The sequence below is a fragment of the Stegodyphus dumicola genome, chromosome X1 (assembly GCF_044657685.1).
Source record: "Stegodyphus dumicola isolate Sdum_Otavi_A_Nest chromosome X1, ASM4465768v1".
In the NCBI taxonomy this organism is placed as follows: domain Eukaryota; kingdom Metazoa; phylum Arthropoda; class Arachnida; order Araneae; family Eresidae; genus Stegodyphus; species Stegodyphus dumicola.
In genome coordinates, this window is record NC_140780.1 from 29,662,086 (window position 1) to 29,683,587 (window position 21,502).

At 32.5% G+C, this 21,502-nt stretch overlaps 1 protein-coding gene and 1 pseudogene across 4 annotated transcripts in view; one reads left to right on the plus strand and one right to left on the minus strand.

Moving 5' to 3' along the window:
• Window positions 1-21,502, plus strand: part of LOC118199566 (telomerase protein component 1-like) — a 507,852-nt gene that overhangs the window by 254,185 nt on the left and 232,165 nt on the right. For all 4 annotated transcript variants that reach the window (XM_085808431.1, XM_085808432.1, XM_085808434.1 and 1 more), the window contains one exon: window positions 12,492-12,605. In XM_085808431.1, coding sequence (XP_085664557.1) covers window positions 12,492-12,605 — 114 coding nt within the window. The remainder of the gene's footprint in view (window positions 1-12,491; window positions 12,606-21,502) is intronic.
• On the minus strand, window positions 2,312-2,389 carry LOC146993117 (small nucleolar RNA SNORD36; annotated as a pseudogene).

Genomic DNA, 21,502 nt, shown 5'->3' on the forward strand with positions numbered 1-21,502 from the left:
TATTGGACCTTTGCTAAGTTTAAACTTGTAATCAGAAGTTGATTTTCTTGTTTCTGCATCATTAGCAAAATCTGAATCTGAGTTTCCAACAACATGGCAAGTATTATTAGCTTCTGGAGAATAATCGATGCCAAAGTTTGCTGCAGTTTTCAGTTATTTGAAAATTCATTTTACAGCATTCCAATGTACTTGGCCAGGATTGGCTTGAAATCTTCTAATCACATTTGCAGGAAAAGCTATATCTGGATGTGTAGTGATGGCAAGGAACAATCCAATAATTTCTCCATTGCATCTTTGAGACTTATAGCAGAACTCCTATGAAGCCTAAGTAATGCTTAGTCCTTAATCTCTGTATTAAGAGTGTCATTCCTGTATTCCTGAAGGGGAACCATAAACACAGTTATCCAGTTATCTCCAAACTTCGTTTTTTTTTTTAGTTATGTTAGTATTGCAGACTATGACTAGTATTAATATTGAAACTTCGTAATATTCAGTATTAACTGTAAAGTAAAGTAGTGTATTTTCAGAAAGCATAACAAACAAATCTACTTGCAATTGCAATTTGCTTATTTTCACTTGATGCAGTATGAAGAACAGAGAGAATTTTTCACTTTCAGTTGTTAATTTTTTGTTAATGTAAGCAACCATTTAAACCAAGTGAACCAACTAACACATCTTTCTCCGTTTGAATTGATGCCATTATTAAGACACATCACATTTAAAAAGTAAAAACTATTTTTGATATGTGGTCAAGAACCTTTCAATAAAACAAAGTGTCATTATATGCCTTTAAGCCAGTTTTTTTCTGTATACTAGAGTACCAGAGGCACAATGTGATAGAGCTCGAGATCAGATGGAGACACCTCGAAAAACAAAATACAGATCCTTGTAGATGGACTGTTAGGCATACAGACAAACATCAGAATGCTTTGGCAGTCATATCTTACTTCTTTCAGTGCTAGTCTACTATTTACAAATGCTGAACAACGAGGAACATGTGGATTTCCTATTATTCAGCATAGCTTGCAGTTCGAAAATTGATTGAAGTATGTCCACCTATCTGCTGAGAAGACTGCCCTTTCCTCCATCATAAAAGTTGTAGTAATGTCTTAACATCACTAACTGACATTAGCTTAATAATTGAAAAATATATTCATTGAGGAGACCTTGCATCTGTCTAAGAGCTGATTATCATGCAAATTGGTATCTGGCAAACAGGCTGATCTTGCTGCCATTTATTTGCATTTAATTGCTAATTAATGAAAGATATAGTTTGGGGTGCCATCAGCATCAAACTTGTTGCGAGTACAATTATAGAACTTGTTTACATGGATAATGTACTGTGGCATGTCTAGTTTCTAGATCTTTGCAGTATATACCTTATCCAGTGAAGTAAATCTAAAGTTTCATGCAGTTATTGACAAGGCAGTTCTTACAAGGATTTAAATGTTCTCTGGCGAGACTAATTTTTAAACATTTCTGCATCTGAAGATATTGGGTCATTGTTGCCAATCAAATGATTACCTGTAGTCAATATTCAATATACCCGGGATGAAGAATTTTGGCCACCAGCCAATCAGCAGTTCTTTAGAATTTGATTAAAAATTTCTTGTTTCAGTGCCATTGTTAGATATGACAGTAAATGTTTACCATTTTGTCCATTCATAAACTCATTTCTACCTAAATAATCTGTATAAAAATTTTAAACACAACCAAACAAGTTTATTCTACCCCCCCAAAAAAATTACAACTGTTGCCACACAAAGCAAAACTAAATGGAAAATAATAATATTACACTGGTTGAATGTATATGAAAAATGCTATACTTTACATACTCCCACCTTTGATGACAGGATTTTTATCAAAGCAAATATTTAATTAAACTAAAATTTAATCTACAAGTTTATTCTGAAGGTCACTTAAGTCTATTTTAAAGTTAAGTCCTTGAATCTAGAAGGCACTTTTATGGCTCGAACACTTCGTAATCTATAGCACTCGTCCAAATAGTCATCAAATGTTTTGCCATCTGGATCAAAAACTGGTTTAGGTTTAGGAATATCAAATAAGGATTTCTTTCTAACCTTTATCCTTTCTGTGTGAGTTGACTCAATCATTTCTTTCTTAACCTGTGATTTAGAATAATAAATTTTGGAATTTGTAATCTCAATACCTGATGTCTCAGAAGCACTTTCTTCAAGCTGTTCTTCACTGCACTCATCACTTGTACTTGGTCCAATCCAATGATCCCAATTTTCATTATCACGTTCCTCATTATATGGAAATTTTCAACATTCTTCTTCTTGAATAGCATAATAATCATCATTAAAAAGCTCTTTTGTTTTCTGGTCATGTTTTTCAGGATCAAAATCACTTTCAATATCATCTTCATTAAGGTTCAATTCATCTTGACAAGGCACTTCTTTCAACTTTAAATGTTTTTCTTCAAGTTATTTTCTCTTTAAATTTTTCAAATGTTTCAGATCTTCTCTTTTCTGCTCTTTCTTCCTTTTTATTCTTTTAATGTATTCATACTTCTTCTTTCTTTTATTATCAACACGTCTGAGAGAATCATCAATGATCCTTAGATATCATTTAATGAATTTTGAATCACGCTCTTCAAATTGGAAAATATACTTATGTTCAAACAATTCTTGCCTTATTTTGCTTTACACCTTTTATCTGAAATAAAATCTCTTAAAAATTTCTTATTCTCATCCAAGTTTGGATCATTCCTAAACTTCTTCAAAGGGGATATTTCTTTCTTAACATCTTTTATTACTTCTTTTTCTTGGCTTTTCAAACATTTTTAATAGTCAGCCTCTTCATCTTCTCTTAAATTTGCCATAAAATGGTCATTTACGACCTTATCAATTTCACTTCTAGATTTCAATTCAAATGGATCTGTAATGCCAATGGCTTCTAATTCCCAGAGGTTTCTGATATCTTGATTGTGAATTAAGAGGAAAGTAACTACAGCATCAATAGAAATTTCACCTTCAGCTGTTGGCAATTTTCCCATCAAAACCCATCCGAGCAGTGTTTCCTTGGCAAAAATGCCTATACTTAATTTCTGTATTTTTCCTGTATAAATATTTCCTGCAAAGTCTGAGCCTACAAAAAGATCAAACTGCAGGTTGACACAATAAACATCTGTGATATGAGTTACTTTTCCAGCTAATTCTGATATCCAAGGTCCTTTCTGTAGACTAGGTATAGATCCACAAATTATAGGTTGATCTAAAACAGGAATCTCACAGCTATAGCCAGTATGCAGATTCTGAGCATTTATTTTATAACATTCATGGTTCATATCAGGTGACCTTCCTCCAAACACAACATGTGTTAAGTTTTTATGACCTTCTGATTTATTCCTTAGAATTCTACTGTTGATTTTAAAACATATGAATGTTCAGATCCAGTATCGAAGTTTGAAGATGAAGTTTCTTTCCTTGATGCTGAATGGCAACCACTAAAGTTTGAAGCAGAACTCTTTCTGAAGTACACGTTGAAGAAAAAGTGCAAATTTCACATTTTTCTCGGGAACATTTTTCTCAACAGGAACTTTTGATTTCTGCTTAAATTCTGGACAACAAATAATGTAAAGCTTCCTACCACAAAACATGCATAGAACTTTGCTTTTGCAATTTTTAGTTTGATGGTTTGTTTTCGAACATATAAAGCAACATTTTTTCTCTTTGATAATTTTCAATTTTTCATCATGACTTAAAAGTTTGTGCTCTGTAGCAATCTTTACTTTGATGAGATTTTTCACAGGATATACAAATTATTACATTATTATTATTTATTTCTTTTGCTCCCGAAAACAATTTGCTTGCAGTAGGTATAGTAATGTCTTCCCTATCCTTATGAACTTTTCTGTAGGGATCACTTTGCTTCATACCTGACTTTGCTAGAGTTATAATTTCTCCCCTTTGACCTCAGCCCTTAGAAGATTTAAAAGCTGTGATTGTGAATTTGTTTAAACTGAATCCAGAAACACAACCATTCTTTAACGTCAATGCTAAATTTCATTAGTTCAAGTTTAGGAAGTTTTATTTTAGATTTCTCATTACTTAATATATTCCTGTTTGGTTGTGATTTACTTTCTATAAAAGAATTGACACCAACTATAGCTTCATCAAATTTGACTTTATATTCTACAGATTCAATTCATTAGAATAACTTTTACCATTATCATCAGCACTTAATGCAAGTTCTAAAATTTCACTATCAAGAGTTATTAAATCAGCACTAATGCATTCTAAAGTAGCTAATTTAATCTTAACATCACTTATTTCTATATTTTCATCATCAAACAGAGACATTAAACTTTTGTATGTCTTGGTAAATGATGTTCATAATGGAGATCGCTTCTTAACAAGATATTCCATTGCAAAAAAATCCAAGAATTCAATTAAGTATTTCTTATATAAAGTACTCACCTCTTATATTTTAATCACATATTGAAAGGCACCAAATGTTAGATACAACAGTAAATGTTCGCCATTTTGTTCATTCATAAACTCATTTCTACCTAAATAATCTCCGTACAAATTTTAAACACAACCAAACAAGTTTATTCTACCAAAAAAAGAAGGAAAAAATTCTTACAACTGTTGCCACACAAAGCAAAACTAAAAAGGAAAATAATGTTACACTGGTTGAATGTATATGAACAATGTTATACTTTTACGGCCATATCATTTTGCCAAATGCATCACCGAATATGATAGCTTTATGACCTACTGAGTCAAACATATTTACCTTGTATTTGGCCATTAAAATGATGTAAAATCTCAAAACAAAAATAAATTATTTACAGCTTATCCAGCTGATTAAGTTTTGTCTTCTTTCGAGAATTACTTAACTATAATATGATTATATAGAACATGTATGAAAAAGTTCAGCCTTTCACTTTACATGGTTTTGTGCATTGCTAGGATTTATTTAATCCACCTTTTTAAGTTGCCAAAATTATTTTTGACTCTCTACCTAATTTTGGCATCATGTTTCATATACAGGCAGAAGTTTTAAATCCTTTGTGACTGAACTGTATTTATATAATTTGTTTGGATCATGTTTAGGTGAAAAACAGGTCCAAAGAATTGTTTAGTTAGGGAAACTGCACTCATAGTGATCTATAATGAAATCATTAAAAAAACGTTCCTTCCAATTTTAAAATTAGAATGCTTTCAATTTATGTATAAGGATAATGAAGGCCTCCTTTGTCTTTCCCAGTTTTCATAATATTTTATTTTACTGTTTTGTTCGAGTATTTTATGATTTAATTACAGTAATAAAGTTACTATGTTATTGCATGTATTTAACTTTAAAAAATGCTAGTAGCTTACTCTTGTTTGTTAATGGTACTTAAATAATGAAAAATTAGATGAAGTAGAAGACACAAATCTTTTTTTGCAGCTCTAAATGATACTAGCTCAAGCAAATGGGCATGTTTATATATATGGGCATGTTCTGTTTAACTTGTTAGCTGCCAAATTTTTTTTAATTAAATTTTATGTATGACAGGTAATTTTATCAAAAAGTTCAATTATTGCTAGCAGTCATGTATTTTTATGCAGATTGCCATTTGAAGAACAAGACAATTGTGAACTATTTTTTATTTCATTGTTTGAAATATTCTATAGGTAGTTCAACTCTGCATTGATTGCACTGATTACTAGCATTTGTTCCGAATGTTTTGCATTATTTGCTTTTCTCCATAATATAAGATATTGCCAAATGCACAGACTGAATTACATTTTCCTAGATAAGTATGCACTGAGACCACCAAATTGAATAAATTGATGTGAACATTTTGTACTGCCATATGTCAACTTTAAACAAACATAACCTCATTAGTTAGGCATGTACAGAAAATCCTAAAATGGGGATAATGGCAGGTAGTGAGTTAACACAAAAATGAATATTGTGAATTACAATTTGAATTAATAAAGCAAAGGTTGAATACTGAAATTTTCAATAGCACTTCAGTGTACAAACTAATTTTCAATGTACTTGGAGAATTTCCCTGTCTGTAGCATGAATATAAATATATATATAAACCAGTTTCCATCAAAACGCCGACCTTGAAAGCATCCTATTCTTAAGTAAATAATCATCTTGTACTTTTGCCATTAAGTAAAAATTAACAAACTTGGATCCTGTGCAGCTATGGTATTTGTATTCTTACACGAAGAAAGGGGAGATGCACCTCTAGCATATTTTAGAAATCTGTTTTCCGAAACTTTGCAGAATGATGCTAAATTGCCCCCCCCAAAAAAAAACTGTTAGATATTGCCAAAGACTAGAGGATTAAAAAGGTTATATTTCTGAGTTTTATTAAGGTATTTACAATTCAAAACATTATTAACAGGTATTTACATTACAGTGTAATGTAAATACCTGTTAATAATGTTTTGAATTGTAACAGGTATTTACATTAAATATTCCAAACTAATGCATTACAAAATACATAAAATTACAATAAGTGCTTACAAGTTTAAAACAATCTAACTGACATGGTAAGTAAGCATGAAATTAAAATGAAGTACAAAATAAATAATAAGTAAATAAAAAGAAATATTCATAATTGCAAAATACATGTAAATCAACATGCAACATAAATGTGTGTGTGTGTGTATATATATATAAGTAAATATCACTGTACATATATATATATATATAATGTTGTATGATCTTAAATCCATTTAGTGCGAATACAAGTTATTATTACTTGTGCAATTGCTGCAAAGTTAGTTAATAATAATTTATTTCCTAAACAGTATTGATTAATTGATTATATTATCTCCTAAGTTTAATTAAAGTAGAATTATTTTAAAAGTGTGCATCCATACTGGTAAGTTATATTTTGAAAGATGTTTTGAAGTAATTTGAAAGCAAAATGTTAATAATGTTTTAACGGGGACTGGAGTTAAATCATCACGAAGAATAATATTTCAATTGTAAAAGGAAAAATTAAAACATGTAATTATTGTCATTGATCGGAAATTAGTTGACTTTTCAAGGGGAACAAACCAACTCCCGTTCAATGATCAATAATTGTCATTATGGAACCGAATTCAAAGTAAAGTTGAAATAAACATAGAAGATTATAAAAAAAGATAAATAATGCAAACTTTGTAAAAACAAATCAAAGAAAATATAAAAATAATATAAAAATAATATAGAAAATAATATAAATAAGATCAGTGAATGTACATGAAGATATAAAGGCCAGAAAAGGTATTAAGTAACTTACATTCTTTCTAGTGGGGGAGTTGGCAAAGTGTTCTCTTCGTGTCTGACTCAGAAGTGTAGGGTGTCCGAAAATTCTTAGCGGCAGTAGGGGCTTTGAATAATATCAGTCGGTAAGACTTGGGTGAAGTAATTTATGGTAGTGGGTGGGACTTGGAATTCTTGAGGGATGTATTTTGTGGAGTTCTTATCTGAGAGAGACCGTCTGTTAAGATTTTTTTGAAAATACTAGTGAATGGAAATTAATTAATTTCTGGCTAATTGTCGTGTCGCAATGATTAAGAATTCAAGAAAGGAAAAGGCATTTTCATTGTCCAAGAGCTAATAGACAGTCTAAAGGCATGAAATAGGCCCATTTTTTTAGTAACAGTATAGTAACAGTATATGTCTGAAGACAATTAGCTTTTTACAATATATACAATTGAGTAAATTACACTATATACAAATCTTCCAACTGACAGTCATCCAACTTATACCGCCTTCTCAGGTTTAGGAATAAATTATCATATCCCTCTCAGTTAAATGATTTAGAGTGAGTATTTAATGCCTGCTCTTTTAAGGCAATGGTTGATAAATTGAAAGGGAATTAGATTATTTTTGAGAATTTTGATAAGGATCAAAATTTCACATTGTAAATCTATTGTATCTGTGCATATAGTTTTAATTCGTTGTATTTGATTAATTATAGTATTGTTAATTACTTTTTTGGATATGTTGGAGTTCCAATTTATTAATTTGTTAGTACTGAAATTGAAGTTTCTTGTTTTGTCAAAAAGTAAAACTTTTTTGTATTTAATGATTTGAAGATCTAGAAAGTCTATGCTATTTTGTGAATTATTAGTTTTATTAAGTGTAAGACAATTCGGATAAATCTCGGAGTGTTCAATTTTACCAAAATTATTAATTGTAATAAGGTCATCAATATATCTGTAGGTGTGTTTGTAGTAATTTAACTCTTGTGGTTGTAGATTTTTTTGGAAGTTAAATTCTTTGACAAATAAAAAGATATTACAAATCGAGGTGCTGGAATGTAAGCCCATTGGCTATCCTCTGACGTGTTTAAAAAGTTGATTTTGAAACTTGATGTAGTTATGAAAAAGTGTGCATTTTAGGTAGGTTTTCCATTTGTCAAGAGTCATGATATTGAGTATATTAGGGAAAAGTTTTGGTAGATCAAGTAGACTGGTATAGATTTCTTCTAGAGGAAGTGAGGTATATAATTTTCAAAATTGTAGCAGTTAATGTTTTGGATGTCAATGGTATGAATGGTATTAATGATCCAGCAATAGTTATGATTAGTGTTACAATCATTGAAAATAAATTTACAGATTTTATTAAGTTGAATTGAAAAATAATTGTCTACATTTTTCTTGTAATTATTAGTTCCATTAGCTATAAATCTAAATTTTAATGGTGTTTTATGGAATTTTGGAATCGCATAAAGATTAGTAAATTTGTTGTAGTTTGCATTGAAAGTAATACTGAATTTCTTATGAAAAGTTTTAATCCTGTTTATTATAGATGTTTCTGTAAGGTTGGCTAATTGATAAGTAGTTGCGTTGAGAAGTTCTTTATGAATAATTTCAGTGTAGAATTGTTTTCATATAATGCTAAAGTTATTAGTTGCTTTATCTATTTTGTAATAGTAAAAAGCTGTTTTAATTTATTAATATCTGATGTAAGTTGCGACCAATTCAGTGTACTTTTAAATTTGAGGTGACTGATTTTGGTGGATATGCGTTGAAGAATTTTAGCTTTCCATTTTAAGAAGGTATCAATGGGTAAATTCAGTTGATAGCTTGCTTTAACTATAAATTCGTTGATGTTGTTTTCGAAAGTCTTGTAACAGTAATTTGTAGTCATGTTTCTGACTGGTCTAAATTTTGTACCATAACTCATTAGTGTTTTTAGTTGATGGTTTTGTATGATATTCAGGTTGCCAGTAATTATGTGCTGGTGATGAGAATCTACGTAATTGCTGTAAATTGGTGTCTTACAATGTCATTCTGCAGTTTCACCTATTTCATGGTGGTTAGTAAGCAAGTTGCTTAAGGTCCTTTGATATTTAAATGCAATCATTGGTATTGTGTCAACTGCGGGGAAGTAATCTTTAAAATCTCTGATGATTCTTGAGAAATGAATATTGTCAAACTGCGGATGCAGAAAATTGACTTAAAATAAATTTTGCGTTGAGTGAGACTATTAGAGAGTCTGAAAAGACTAAAATCAAGAATCATGTCTTTAATGATTTGTATGTCGTCGTAGCTTTCTTGAATGAATTTTTTTAGTTTGATAAGGAATTTATTAGTACAGGAGTGTTACCAGTTGAGAAGTTTCTAGGGAAAGCAGTCTGAGTCAAAAAAACATTTCAATTGTTTTTTCAATGCAAGTGTATCCAAAGTGGATAAAAATCTCGCATTATTTTTTATTTTGCTTCCTCTTTTTCCTCTCTGCGTTTTGATACTGTAGAGCTTAAATTGGCTGAAAATAGACATCTTAGAAGTATCTCTATGACTATATATATAAGTGTTAAGTCCATAGGGATAAAGTGAACGTTGTTTTAGTATATAGAGATTCCAGAAAAATTCGTGTTTTGTGATTGGGTATTATATCTAGTATCTGAAGTTGAATAGAGTTGAAGTCATGGTGTTTAAAGTGTTCTAATTCTGCTGTATTAAGTTGTGATGGTGTATTTATTTTAATGCTATTTTTTGTGCGTTGAATTTTTTTATTTGAGCTTTATGGTTATTGATTCGAAAGTTAAGATTGTTTTTAGTTTGTCCTATATATTTAATATGTCAAGTACCGCATGTAATCGTGTAAATACAGTTAAATGTTTTTCATAGAAATTGTTTTTTGGGTTTACCTGTAGCAGGCATGGCGTTAAATTTTCAAGTTTGTCATCTAGTGGAATGACATTTAATGATTTCAATATGAGTTAAACTAGCAAGATATAAAAGTAAGGAGGCTGCTAACCTTCAATACAGTAAAGTTTTTGTATAAGAACTTTAAAACTTAAAAAGGAGGGAGATAATATATAAAGTAGGTACATGAGGTAAGAGATAAATAGCGCTAATAGCTGCTATTTAGCATATCAAATGTTGTATGATCTTAAATCCATTTAGTGCGAATACAAGTTATTATTACTTGCGCAATTGCTGCAAAGTTAGTTAATAATAATTTATTTCCTAAACAGTATTGATTAATTGATTATATTATCTCCTAAGTTTAATTAAAGTAGAATTATTTTAAAAGTGTGCATCCATACTGGTAAGTTATATTTTGAAAGATGTTTTGAAGTAATTTGATAGCAAAATGTTAATAATGTTTTAACGGGGACTGGAGTTAAATCATCATGAAGAATAATATTTCAATTGTAAAAGGAAAAATGAAAACATGTAATCATTGTCATTGATCGGAAATTAGTTGACTTTTCAAGGGGAACAAACCAACTCCCGCTCAATGAACAATAATTGATAAAAATACGTAAATACGAAAGTGTTTCGTCTTTACTTGAGTTATAAGTTAAAGCAAAACCGGCAATTCTAGTCAGTCCAAATATTTCTGCGAATAGTAGGAATTATGAACCAATGCTGATACTCAAAGAACTTATTCTTATGAAGCATTTTAGTCAATTCAATTTGGAGTAAAAATCAATTACTATAGAGAAATCCAATAAAACTCGAGTAACCGTCCCCGACACTTTCATGTTTATGCATTTGAGTACTATATTATTTGTAGAAATTAAACATTGGAAATTGTCATTATGAAATCGAATTCAAAGTAAAGTTGAAATAAACATAGAAGATTATAAAAAAAGATAAATAATGCAAACTTTGTAAAAACAAATCAAAGAAAATATAAAAATAATATAAAAATAATATAGAAAATAATATGAATAAGATCAGTGAATGTACATGAAGATATAAAGGCCAGAAAAGGTATTAAGTAACTTACATTCTTTCTAGTGGGGGAGTTGGCAAAGTGTTCTCTTCGTGTCTGACTCAGAAGTGTAGGGTGTCCGAAAATTCTTAGCGGCAGTAGGGGCTTTGAATAATATCAGTCGGTAAGACTTGGGTGAAGTAATTTATGGTAGTGGGTGGGACTTGGAATTCTTGAGGGATGTATTTTGTGGAGTTCTTATCTGAGAGAGACCTTCTGTTAAGATTTTTTTGAAAATACTAGTGAATGGAAATTAATTAATTTCTGGCTAATTGTCGTGTCACAATGATTAAGAATTTAAGAAAGGAAAAAGGCATTTTCACTGTCCAAGAGCTAATAGACAGTCTAAAGGCATGAAATAGGCCCATTTCCAGCAGTCGTGATAAAGCTTGACATCTAAGTTCAGGCATTGCTTTTGCAGAGTGGTAAGGCAGAATCCAAATGACGAGACAAGATGATTTAGCTTTTAATTGCACATCTTTATTCCATAGCTTTAATTCAATTTTCACCGTAGATAATGCGTTACTTTATATGAAATTCTCCAAATTACATATTCAATAGTGGTTTAAAATAAGTACGATTGAATTTAAACTTTCTGCATCATGACTATTTCTAACAAAGGAAAGATAGGTTAAGCAGCAGCGAGATGTAAAGCACAGGAGGAGAGGCGTGCTTCTGTTTGCAAAATGGTGCACTTTCGTTATTTATAGTAGCTGTTACATAATAAGCTAGAATGTTCTTGAAGGTACTGGTCTAGGGGAAGATCCTAAATTGCAGAAAGTTAATTAGAGGTTTCCTGTTCGCATAGAGCAAAGCCATCGTATTTTTTATATTTTACATATATATACAAGTTGCAGTAGTTCACTGTATGTAACTATATTAAAAGTTGTCAATGGACAGTTTTAAATATTTGTATTACGTCATTCTACGTATGTATGATTATTTCATTTTTGTAGGAAGTTTTTACTTGTAAATAGAAGGATTTGCCGTGATCAATCTGTTATGTTCAATCCTCTATGGCATAAGTATTTGTTTGGATAAATCTAAATATCTACAAATAATATGGCGTGATCTCTTTGATTTTGTTTCCTTCCTGAACACTTTAGATGAACTAATACCTGAAAAAAAATATTTTAAAAGCAAAACCATGATGAAGCATGGTTTCGCTTTTAATGACTTTTTATATGCTTATTTGTTCAAATTTTTTGCTTTGAATCTTTTCATATGTGTACTGTCAAGTTGCCTAAGTTCTTTCCTAAATTTAATATCAGATTTTACTTTATTCTTTTTAGGCAAGTACCAATGGAGTGGAAACTTCACTTCATGCCAGAAGATGATGAAGCTAAGTTAAAGGTGGGAGACTTAAAATCAAAAATATTAGCAAGTGGACTAAAAGTATATAATGGGTAAGTTAATTTTAAAGCTAAGCCCTTTTTATAAATTTATAATTCATTGAAGTTATTTTTATTAGTAAAGTTCATTAATATTAACACAAATCTTTGCTAGAACCTTGTAAGGATTGTGTTAATTTTATAAACAGTTAAATTCCTTTCCTGTCAAATTCTCAACTGTCTCTTAATGCTGTTATTACGCTTGGCTGTACTCAAGCCCTTGATAACCTACGTAGTCAAGTAGAGTTAAGGGGCCAATCAGTCCAGACTCTTGATAGCTTCGGCTATATTTCTTTAGTTAATCTTAGTTTTAGTTTAATTCTTAGTCTCTTAAGTTCAAGCCCAAGTGTCAGCTTTGATTGTATACTCCAAGACAGAGTTTTGTTAAATCTTATTGGAATAATAAAGGGTTAGTTACCCTTCCATCTTGTTGTTTCTTGTCACACGAACTTAAGCGATTATTCGCCAACTAGTTCTCAATATTCATCACTTTCTAAAGTAACTGAGAATTACAGTAAGTGAAAGTCTTACAACCTCTTATCAAACACCAGTGAAAGCGAGGGAAAATGGTAGAAATACAAAGTAAAATATTAAAAAGCTCTCTCAATTTAAAATGATTTTATTAATCTCAGAAGAATTTTGAATAAAAATTAAAGCTTCAAGTTTTCATAAAAATTAAAACTTCAAAGTTTCATTTTTATTAAAAATTCTCTTTAGATTTAAAAAATATTTTAAAATTGGGAGACGTTTTTAATATTTGACTTTGTATTTTTACCATTTTTATTCGCTTTGGGGAGGAGCTAGAATTTTCACGTGAACTATTATAATTAAAATACTTTGGAATAGTTTCCCAGCTAATTCTGGATACAGAAAAAGAAGGATTTTTTTATGGAAGAGAGATTTTGATTGGTTTCAATGTTTCCTCCTCCTGATGATGTGGCATTGAAATTGATGAATTCCTCTTCTTTCGTTTCCTTCCCTCAGGGGCTCACTTTTGTAAATACGGGTGTAGCAATCCTGATGTACCCTTGCTCTCCAGAGGATCATCTTGATGAGACGGGTGTCATGAACCTGGGCCCCAGTGATCTTTCCTCTTTTCCGTCTCCTCTAAGCTGAAACTTTATTCCTTCCCTCCTCCCTTGTGGTTTTCCTCTTCAGAGGTTGGGGCTCGTCACGAGATACTGTTACAGCCTTTCTCTCTACTTTTCAAGTGGTGGGAAAACTGCCTTCGTGCTTGCCGTGTGTGCAGCCCTCTGTCGCTGGAAAGGAGGGTCCTGGTAGTTGAGGAAAGAGGTACTGTCCCCAACATACTGCTTTGGCCTCTGCTTCAGCTAAACAGGAGGCACCTTGTCGTCCTCACAGGTGTCAATCAGCTGGTCAGTAGTCCTTCTGTCTGGCTTGAGGATAAGCTCTCTTGGAAGTACCTGCTTTCAGGAAAGCTGACTGTGGGACTTCAGTTTGCATATAGGTCTCGTTAGCCCTTTCTGTGTTCCCTTGTTGGGCTCCGTGGTGGGTGGAGTGGTCAGACCTGAATCTTTTCTATTTTATTCATGGCTTCTGTGTTTCTCATTAAATTAAATGAAAACGATCAAAGTATTTAGGTTATTGATAAATCTTTTAGTAAAACAATTCATACAGTTACAAATGCCAAGGAAACTACTGAGAATCCGTGCATGCTTGTTGTCTCGAGTCCCTCTGGCAAACTTCAAAAGATGCCCCCTTTCCTGGTAATCAAATATATCCATTCATGTATAGGTGAGCCAAGGAACATAAAGTGTCTCCGTTTAGGAGATTTTGCTTATTGATACTGTATTGTCCACCCAATCTGCTTCCCTTTCATGACAAAGCAAACTTGGACAGGCATCTATAACTATGTCAGTGCAAAAAACACTTAATTCCTGTAGAGGTGTGATCTCAGAAATCGACCTTTTCTTTGTTTCAGAAGAAGAGTTCATTTCTGTGCTTGCAGATCAAAATGTCTGTGGTGCCATGTGGATCAAGATGTGAAAGGAAGGACAGTTGATTGCCACTAAACGTGATCCTGACCTTCAAATTGCCTGATTGAAGAATATAAAGGCTGGGTATCTGAACTGTTCCATAAGGCCATATATTCCCAACCCAATGCAATGCTTCCAATGCCAGTGGTTTGGTCACTCTAAGACATCCTGTCGTGGCAACCTTATGTGCACCAGATGCTCGATGGTTGGTCACGATAGTGATAAATGCACTGCTGCGCCATTGTGTGTAAATTGCAAGTGTGAACACCCAGCACTTTTTCGCTCTTGTCCTAGATGGAAATCTGAAAGGGGAGTTCAGGCGACAAAAATAACTAGAAATGTATCTTATGCTGAAGCTAGGAAAATAGTAGAAAGCTCCAAAGTGCATCCAAATTTATCTTTGCCAATGCTGTTAATTCCACGAGATCAGTTGCCATCCAAACATCTTTCTTTTCATCAGCCAAAACCCAAGAGCCTCCAATTAATAATAAAAACAAGAAAGTCCCACTTCACACAATCCAGAAAAAAAAATAGTAACTCAAAAATCCAAAAACAAGCTTACAAAAAACAGTTAACAAAAAGCAAAATCTGAGCAATAGCTCAATTGAGGATTTTATCTCTAACACTCCGGACTCGGATAACATGGAAGTAGAAGATGGAATGGAAATCCCAAAACACCTTCCTCAAAAGAGGAAAAAGCAGCACTGTAAAAATAAATATGGAACATAATGGCCACCGTTATTTCTTGAAATTGTTGGGGTTTCCATCAACATCTTGAAAACATCAAAGACATGATCAATTTGCATCATCCTGTGGTTTTGGCATCGCGGGTAACTCACCTGGAATCAGAAAGGCAAGCTAAACTTTGAAGGTCCTCAATTTTAGGAAAGACAATCTTATAGGTGAATGAGCCAGTGGAGGTGTAAGCCTCCTCGCCTCACTAGACTACCTAAGCAATTCACTTCCTTTAAATACAAGCTTCCAAGCTGTTGCCATCCGAATAAATATAAGAACCTTGGTTTCAGTTTGTTATGTTTATTTGCCACCAAATGTCCTTGTTGATCAAAGGGATTTGGATAGTCTAATAGAGCAACTGCTTGAATGTTTTGTCGTAACAGGCGACTTTAATGCCCATAGTTTGCTTTGGGGGAACAAGGATACTAATCCTCGAGGTAGACATATGGAAATAATGCTTGAAAATCATTCTCTTTGTCTCCTCAATAATGGAGTTACGTATTAGTTACTTACTTCAATGAGCCTACAAGGACTTTTCTTTCATGCTCCTGATTTTGCTATCTGTTCACCATCTCTTTTGCCCTTTTGATGTTGGGAATGGTCTTCATAACAGTGATCATTTTCCTCTTTAAGCCTCTATCACATGAGAAGGTGCAAATCCCATGTCAAGATCTCCTCGATTTATACTGGAGAAGGCAGACTGGCAGCACTTCTCGTCTCTTGCCGAGCTCACTGAAGAGATGGTGGAAGATGTGGGAATCAATGATGCAGTGAAAGCCGTTACTGATAAAAAAATGCAGGCAGCTTAGAGTTTCTATACCAATGACATCAGGAATGATGCGAAAGTATTCAAAGCCGTGGTGGAACCGTAAGTGTCAAGAAACCCTTAGAGAACAGAGAAAAGCTTGGGGAATTTTTCGTAGGTACGTCTTTCGTAGATTTCTACTTTGTCAAACCTCATAGCCTTCAAAAAAGTGAAAGCAAATGCAAGAAAAGTACAATGAAAGAGCCAAAGGGATTCGTGGATACACTATGTGTCATCAATAACATCCTTCACTCGGAGTAAAAAGGGTATGGGAGAGAATTAGGAAAGGATGAGGTATGTATAAAGATCATGCAGTTTCCATCTTGGAAAAAGGTGGCTGGGTAATTAGCACTACAGAAGAAATTGTAAATGCTATTTTTGAGACATTTGCGGCTGTTTCTAGTGGCAACAACTATCTGCCAGCCTTAAACTCTCCCATATCCTTTAACTCTAGTACCTTGGATCCTCATAATAAAGATTTTACTATGCTTGAGCTAAAGAGAGCTTTGCTTCAGACTCATAGGTCTAGTCCGGGTCCTGATGGTGTCAGTTATGATATGCTGAAACATCTTTGCTATATGGCATTGGTCGCCTTTCTCTCTCTTTACAATCGAGTGTGAAAGGAGCACTGTTTTCCCAGTTTGTAGAAAAAAGCTGTTGTCATTCCCATAGCTAAACCAGGCAAAGACCTGAAGAATCCCTCTAATTATTGGCCCATTGCATTAACTAGTTGCATCTGTAAGTTGTTTGAAACAATGGTAAATTGTCGCTTAGTCTACTACCTAGAGAAAAACAAAGTAATCTCCCTGTACCCCAGAAAGGTTTCCATAAAGGTAGATCTATGACTGACAATATTCTTATGTTGAAGACTCAATTCGTAAAGCTTTTGTCAAGAGAAATCACCTTGTGTCTCTGTTCTTTGACATAGAAAAAGCGTATGACAAGACCTGGAGGTATGGCATTTTAGAGATCTTCATGCCTGTGGCTTGCACGGCAATTTACCAATTTTCATACAAAATGTTTTGAGAGCTAGGACATTTGAAGTGAGGATTGGCTTTGTTTTCTCAGATGTATTCGAACAAGAACAGAGTGTGCCTCAAGGCTGCATTTTAAGTTTTACTTTATGCTGCGTTTTATTATTATTTAGTTTAAAAATAAATACTATTTTAAAGGAACTCCCCCCTACTGCGTCAGGGTCATTATATATGGATGACCTCCAAATAAGTTGTCGTGGTGCAGATATGAGATTTGGGGAGAGACAGTTGCAGATTGCTCTTAACAGAATTGAGAAATGGTCAGAAAAACATATGTATATCTTTTCAAAGCAAAAGACTGTCTGCGTACACTTTTGCCGAAAGCGAAATTTGCATCCTGAGCTGGAGCTTCAATTTCAAGATTCATTGATTCCTGTCGTACCAGAAGTCAAGTTTTTAGGAGTGATGCTTGACTGAAAGTTGACCTTCATTCCCCACATGTATTTCAAAACAATAAATATTCTTAAAGTCTTGGCGAACACCTCCTTTGGTTCCGAGCAGGAATCAACGCTTCGCATTTATAGAGCTCTTGTACGCTTTAGACTGGACTTTGGCTCGGTTGTATATGGCTCTGGCACAGTCTTCCATTTTATTGAAGTTAGATCCTGTGCACCATCAGACCTTGTGGATTTGTTCTGGAGCCTTCAGAACATCTCCAGTTCAAAGCCTGTATGTTGACTGCTATGAACCACCACTCCAGCTAAGATGCGAGCAATTGTCCCTTCATTATTATTTCAATATCTTGTCACAACTGAACCATCCTTGTAAACTTCTGCTTGATGATAAATTTGACCTCTTATTTGAAGCATAACCCTCCTGTATTCCTATCTTCTCCTAACGAGTTCATTCATTAACTGAGAAATATTCCATGTCTGACTTGAACATCCAACTAGTAAAGCATTTTGAAATACTACCTTGGGAAAATTTACAACTTTGCCATCTTGATATGTTTTCATTCATCTGGATAAAAAAAAAAAGCATTAATGAGATCATGTATCAACATTTCTTAGATCATAGACAAAAGCACATTAATTATATTCCTGTATGTACAGATGGATCGAAAGCAATTGGACATGTTGGAATGTCTTTCGTAATTGAAAATCATATGGCGGGAAGATGACTAAATGATAATTGTACGGTCCTGACATCTGAATTGACTGCAGTTTATTATTAATTCTTTATTGCAGAAATTCTTTATTGCTGGGTTCCCGAACACGTAGGAATTAAAGGTAATGAGTTGGCAGATATCACAGCCGAAGCTGCTGTTGAGCCGAAGCTGTCTAATCAACTCATTCCTTTCAGAGATATCAGCAAGACCATCAAGTAGAAAATTTTAAATAAATGGCAAGAAATCTGGGATGCACAATTAAATAAGCTAAGAAGCGGGAAGCCTAGAGTGCAATTTTGGGAAAGTACTCGAAACAGAAGGGAAGTAGTACTCTTGACTCGCATTCGAATTGGCCACTCCTGAATCACTCATAGTTACCTTATCAAAGCAGAGAGTGAGCCAATTTGTCCCTACTGTGATAGCATTCTATCTGTGTGTCATTTTTTAATAGAGTGTCCGAATTTTAATAGACTGAGACTAAAGCATTTTAACGAGTGTGACTTATTTTTCGACCAATTAATTGGGAAAGAGGTCAATAATAATTTATTTTCATACCTGAAAGAAGCAGGTTTTTATTATTTAATTTGATTTAGCTTTTATTATAGTGTAATTTTATGTGTTTCATTGCATATTGCATATCATTTGCGGAGTTTTAATACCTATTCATTTTAGTGTTCATCATTTTATTATTTTATGTAGATTTTATAACATCGCTATTTGTTGTTTTAAATTTGTGTTTCATATAAACTTTAGTTGGGAATGAAAGCTACCTTTGTTTAAACTACCACATGTTTGGCACATATAAACTTTCTGGTTACGGGCAATTAATTCTATTATCACCACTTCTTTCAGTTCGTCCTTTGTTCATTAATTTTTTGAATTTGAGTTTTACTTGTGTGAAGAATTTGAGTTTTAACATTTTTTAAGTTTTTCATTTGTACATGTATAAGATTTTTTTGAAATTTATTTCTTATGAATTTCAATTTCTGGTACTTTGTGAAAAATTGGTTTTGAATTTCTTTCTTTATATATTAACTGATAAATTTCCAGTGGCATAATGTGCGAAAATTCTTGGAAGGATTATAAATTTTCCTTTTAAAAATTTATTTCTATTTATACACACACACACACACACACACACACACACACACACACACATATATATATGCATGTAGTCTTAAGAAAGTTAGAATTTTAAAAACTAAGAAAAAATGTGTTGGTTCTTAGTTGAAATAACTGTTTGATTCTATCTACAAAATTCCAAGACTTCATTCTTTATAGTCTTTTCCTTATGAAAATTCTGTACAACAATATAGTGTACAGCTCAAATTATCACTCTAATTGTTTATGCAGTACGTACATTAGTAATTTTTCTCTTTTACATTCTAATCATTTCAGCTTTAAAAATCTCTGTGCTTTAAAAGTGGGAGGGAAAAGATAATATATATTTAAGACAAAATAATGATATAAATAATTTCAAATATTAAAGTGAAACGAATTTGAAATTTGTACTTGAGCTGCCTCTCTTTACCATAAAGGATAATTTTAAAATTTTTCTTTGAAGTCATATGACCACAGATTGCATTGCTTTATTGGTAGGTGAGCCAAGCCCATAAAAATAATTGTAGTAAAAGAAAAAGTATTGCAAAACATGTGTAAAACAATGTTAACACCTTAATATTGGTGATTTTATTACTCTGTCAGTTTTGTTTCAAACTTAGAACCCGCAGTTCCAAAATGAGCCCCAGTTCCAAAATGATCTCCTAATTGTTTGTGGTTTGCATGCCATATAATTGGTATTCATTCTCATGTATAGTATTGCTAAGAATTAAACGCTTGAAGACTTAAAAATCAAAGCAACACCAGATTTCTAAATTGCTGGACAAGCAAATTTAGCAGTGGACAAAAGTAGACTCTTATTAGCAATCAGAATCTGATGAAGTGAAATATGTTGAACTTTCAAAATGAAATAGTAACTGAAAAGCTTTAAGAATAAACATAAAGCAAGAAAAATTGAATAAAAAAAACTAAACCATCAACTCAAAAGATTTAGTGCCACAATGTTAGCAGTCCAAGTATGAGAAAGCACATAACAATGGAAATGAATAAATTATCTGAAAAACAAACACTTCAGTTAATTAAGCATTAGTTAAAAGATGATATGGAGATTTAAATAAGGGAAAATTAGCAAGCTGGTTTTAAGACAAACTAATGCATAATATAATGTTCAGTTATTCAATTACAGATTACTATGCTTAATATGATAATGGTTAATGTTATCATTCAGATAGCATGGAAAATAATCGCTTATTGTGATTAACAATCTTGTTAACATAATCAAAATATAGTATTTTTTTTTAATTGAGGAAAAGTTTCTAAATAAAAAATAAAGTTGCAAGATAAGGTCAAAATAGATTATAAAAACTGTATTTAGTTAAGGGAATAATGATGGACCAAAGATTCCTTATACTACATATTACAAATTTTCTGAAATTGAAAGGCTACTTTTGAAAAAATTCAAGAAATTTTTACTGAAGAGAAATATAAATATGCACTGAAAACGCTTCAAGTATACATGGATGATAATGGGATTCTTTGAATAGAATCTAAGGTAACTGATGAAGAGTCACATATGTACTTGAATGGCTAATAGAGCATAAACATCAACATCATAAGCATGCTAGAAATGTTAACTTTTCTCACTGTACTCAGAAAAAAGGGTATGGATTTTAAGATGAAAGAAAACTGTAGGAGCTGTTATCCAAAGATGTATGGCTTGTGGAAGAATTAAAACAAAGGCTTTAAGTGTTACCTTCCTTCCTCTTCTAAAAGATCGAACAAAAATTTCTAATTCTTTCTAAGTCCCTCCCTATATTTCATCTAGCCTAAATCTAAAGAGAAACGCCTTCCCATTATTTTTACACATGCAGTGTACAGAGCTGTGCATCTTGTGCTTATACAATCTCTGAGTGTTAGTGCCTTTATGAAAGCCCTGCATCATTTCATTTCTAGAATGGGGATATCCGTTATTTATTCAGATAATGAAACAAATTTTGCTGCAGTATATACAACTAAAACAAATGGACTGGGATGAAATTCCAAAGCAAGGTAATTTATATAGCATTCAGTGTAATTTCAATCCTCTGGTGGGGTGGATTTTGGGAGTCTTTAATCAGGATTTCAAAAGATTTGTTAAAGAAAAGCCTGCACGTTTGGTAAGAAATCATGCACTT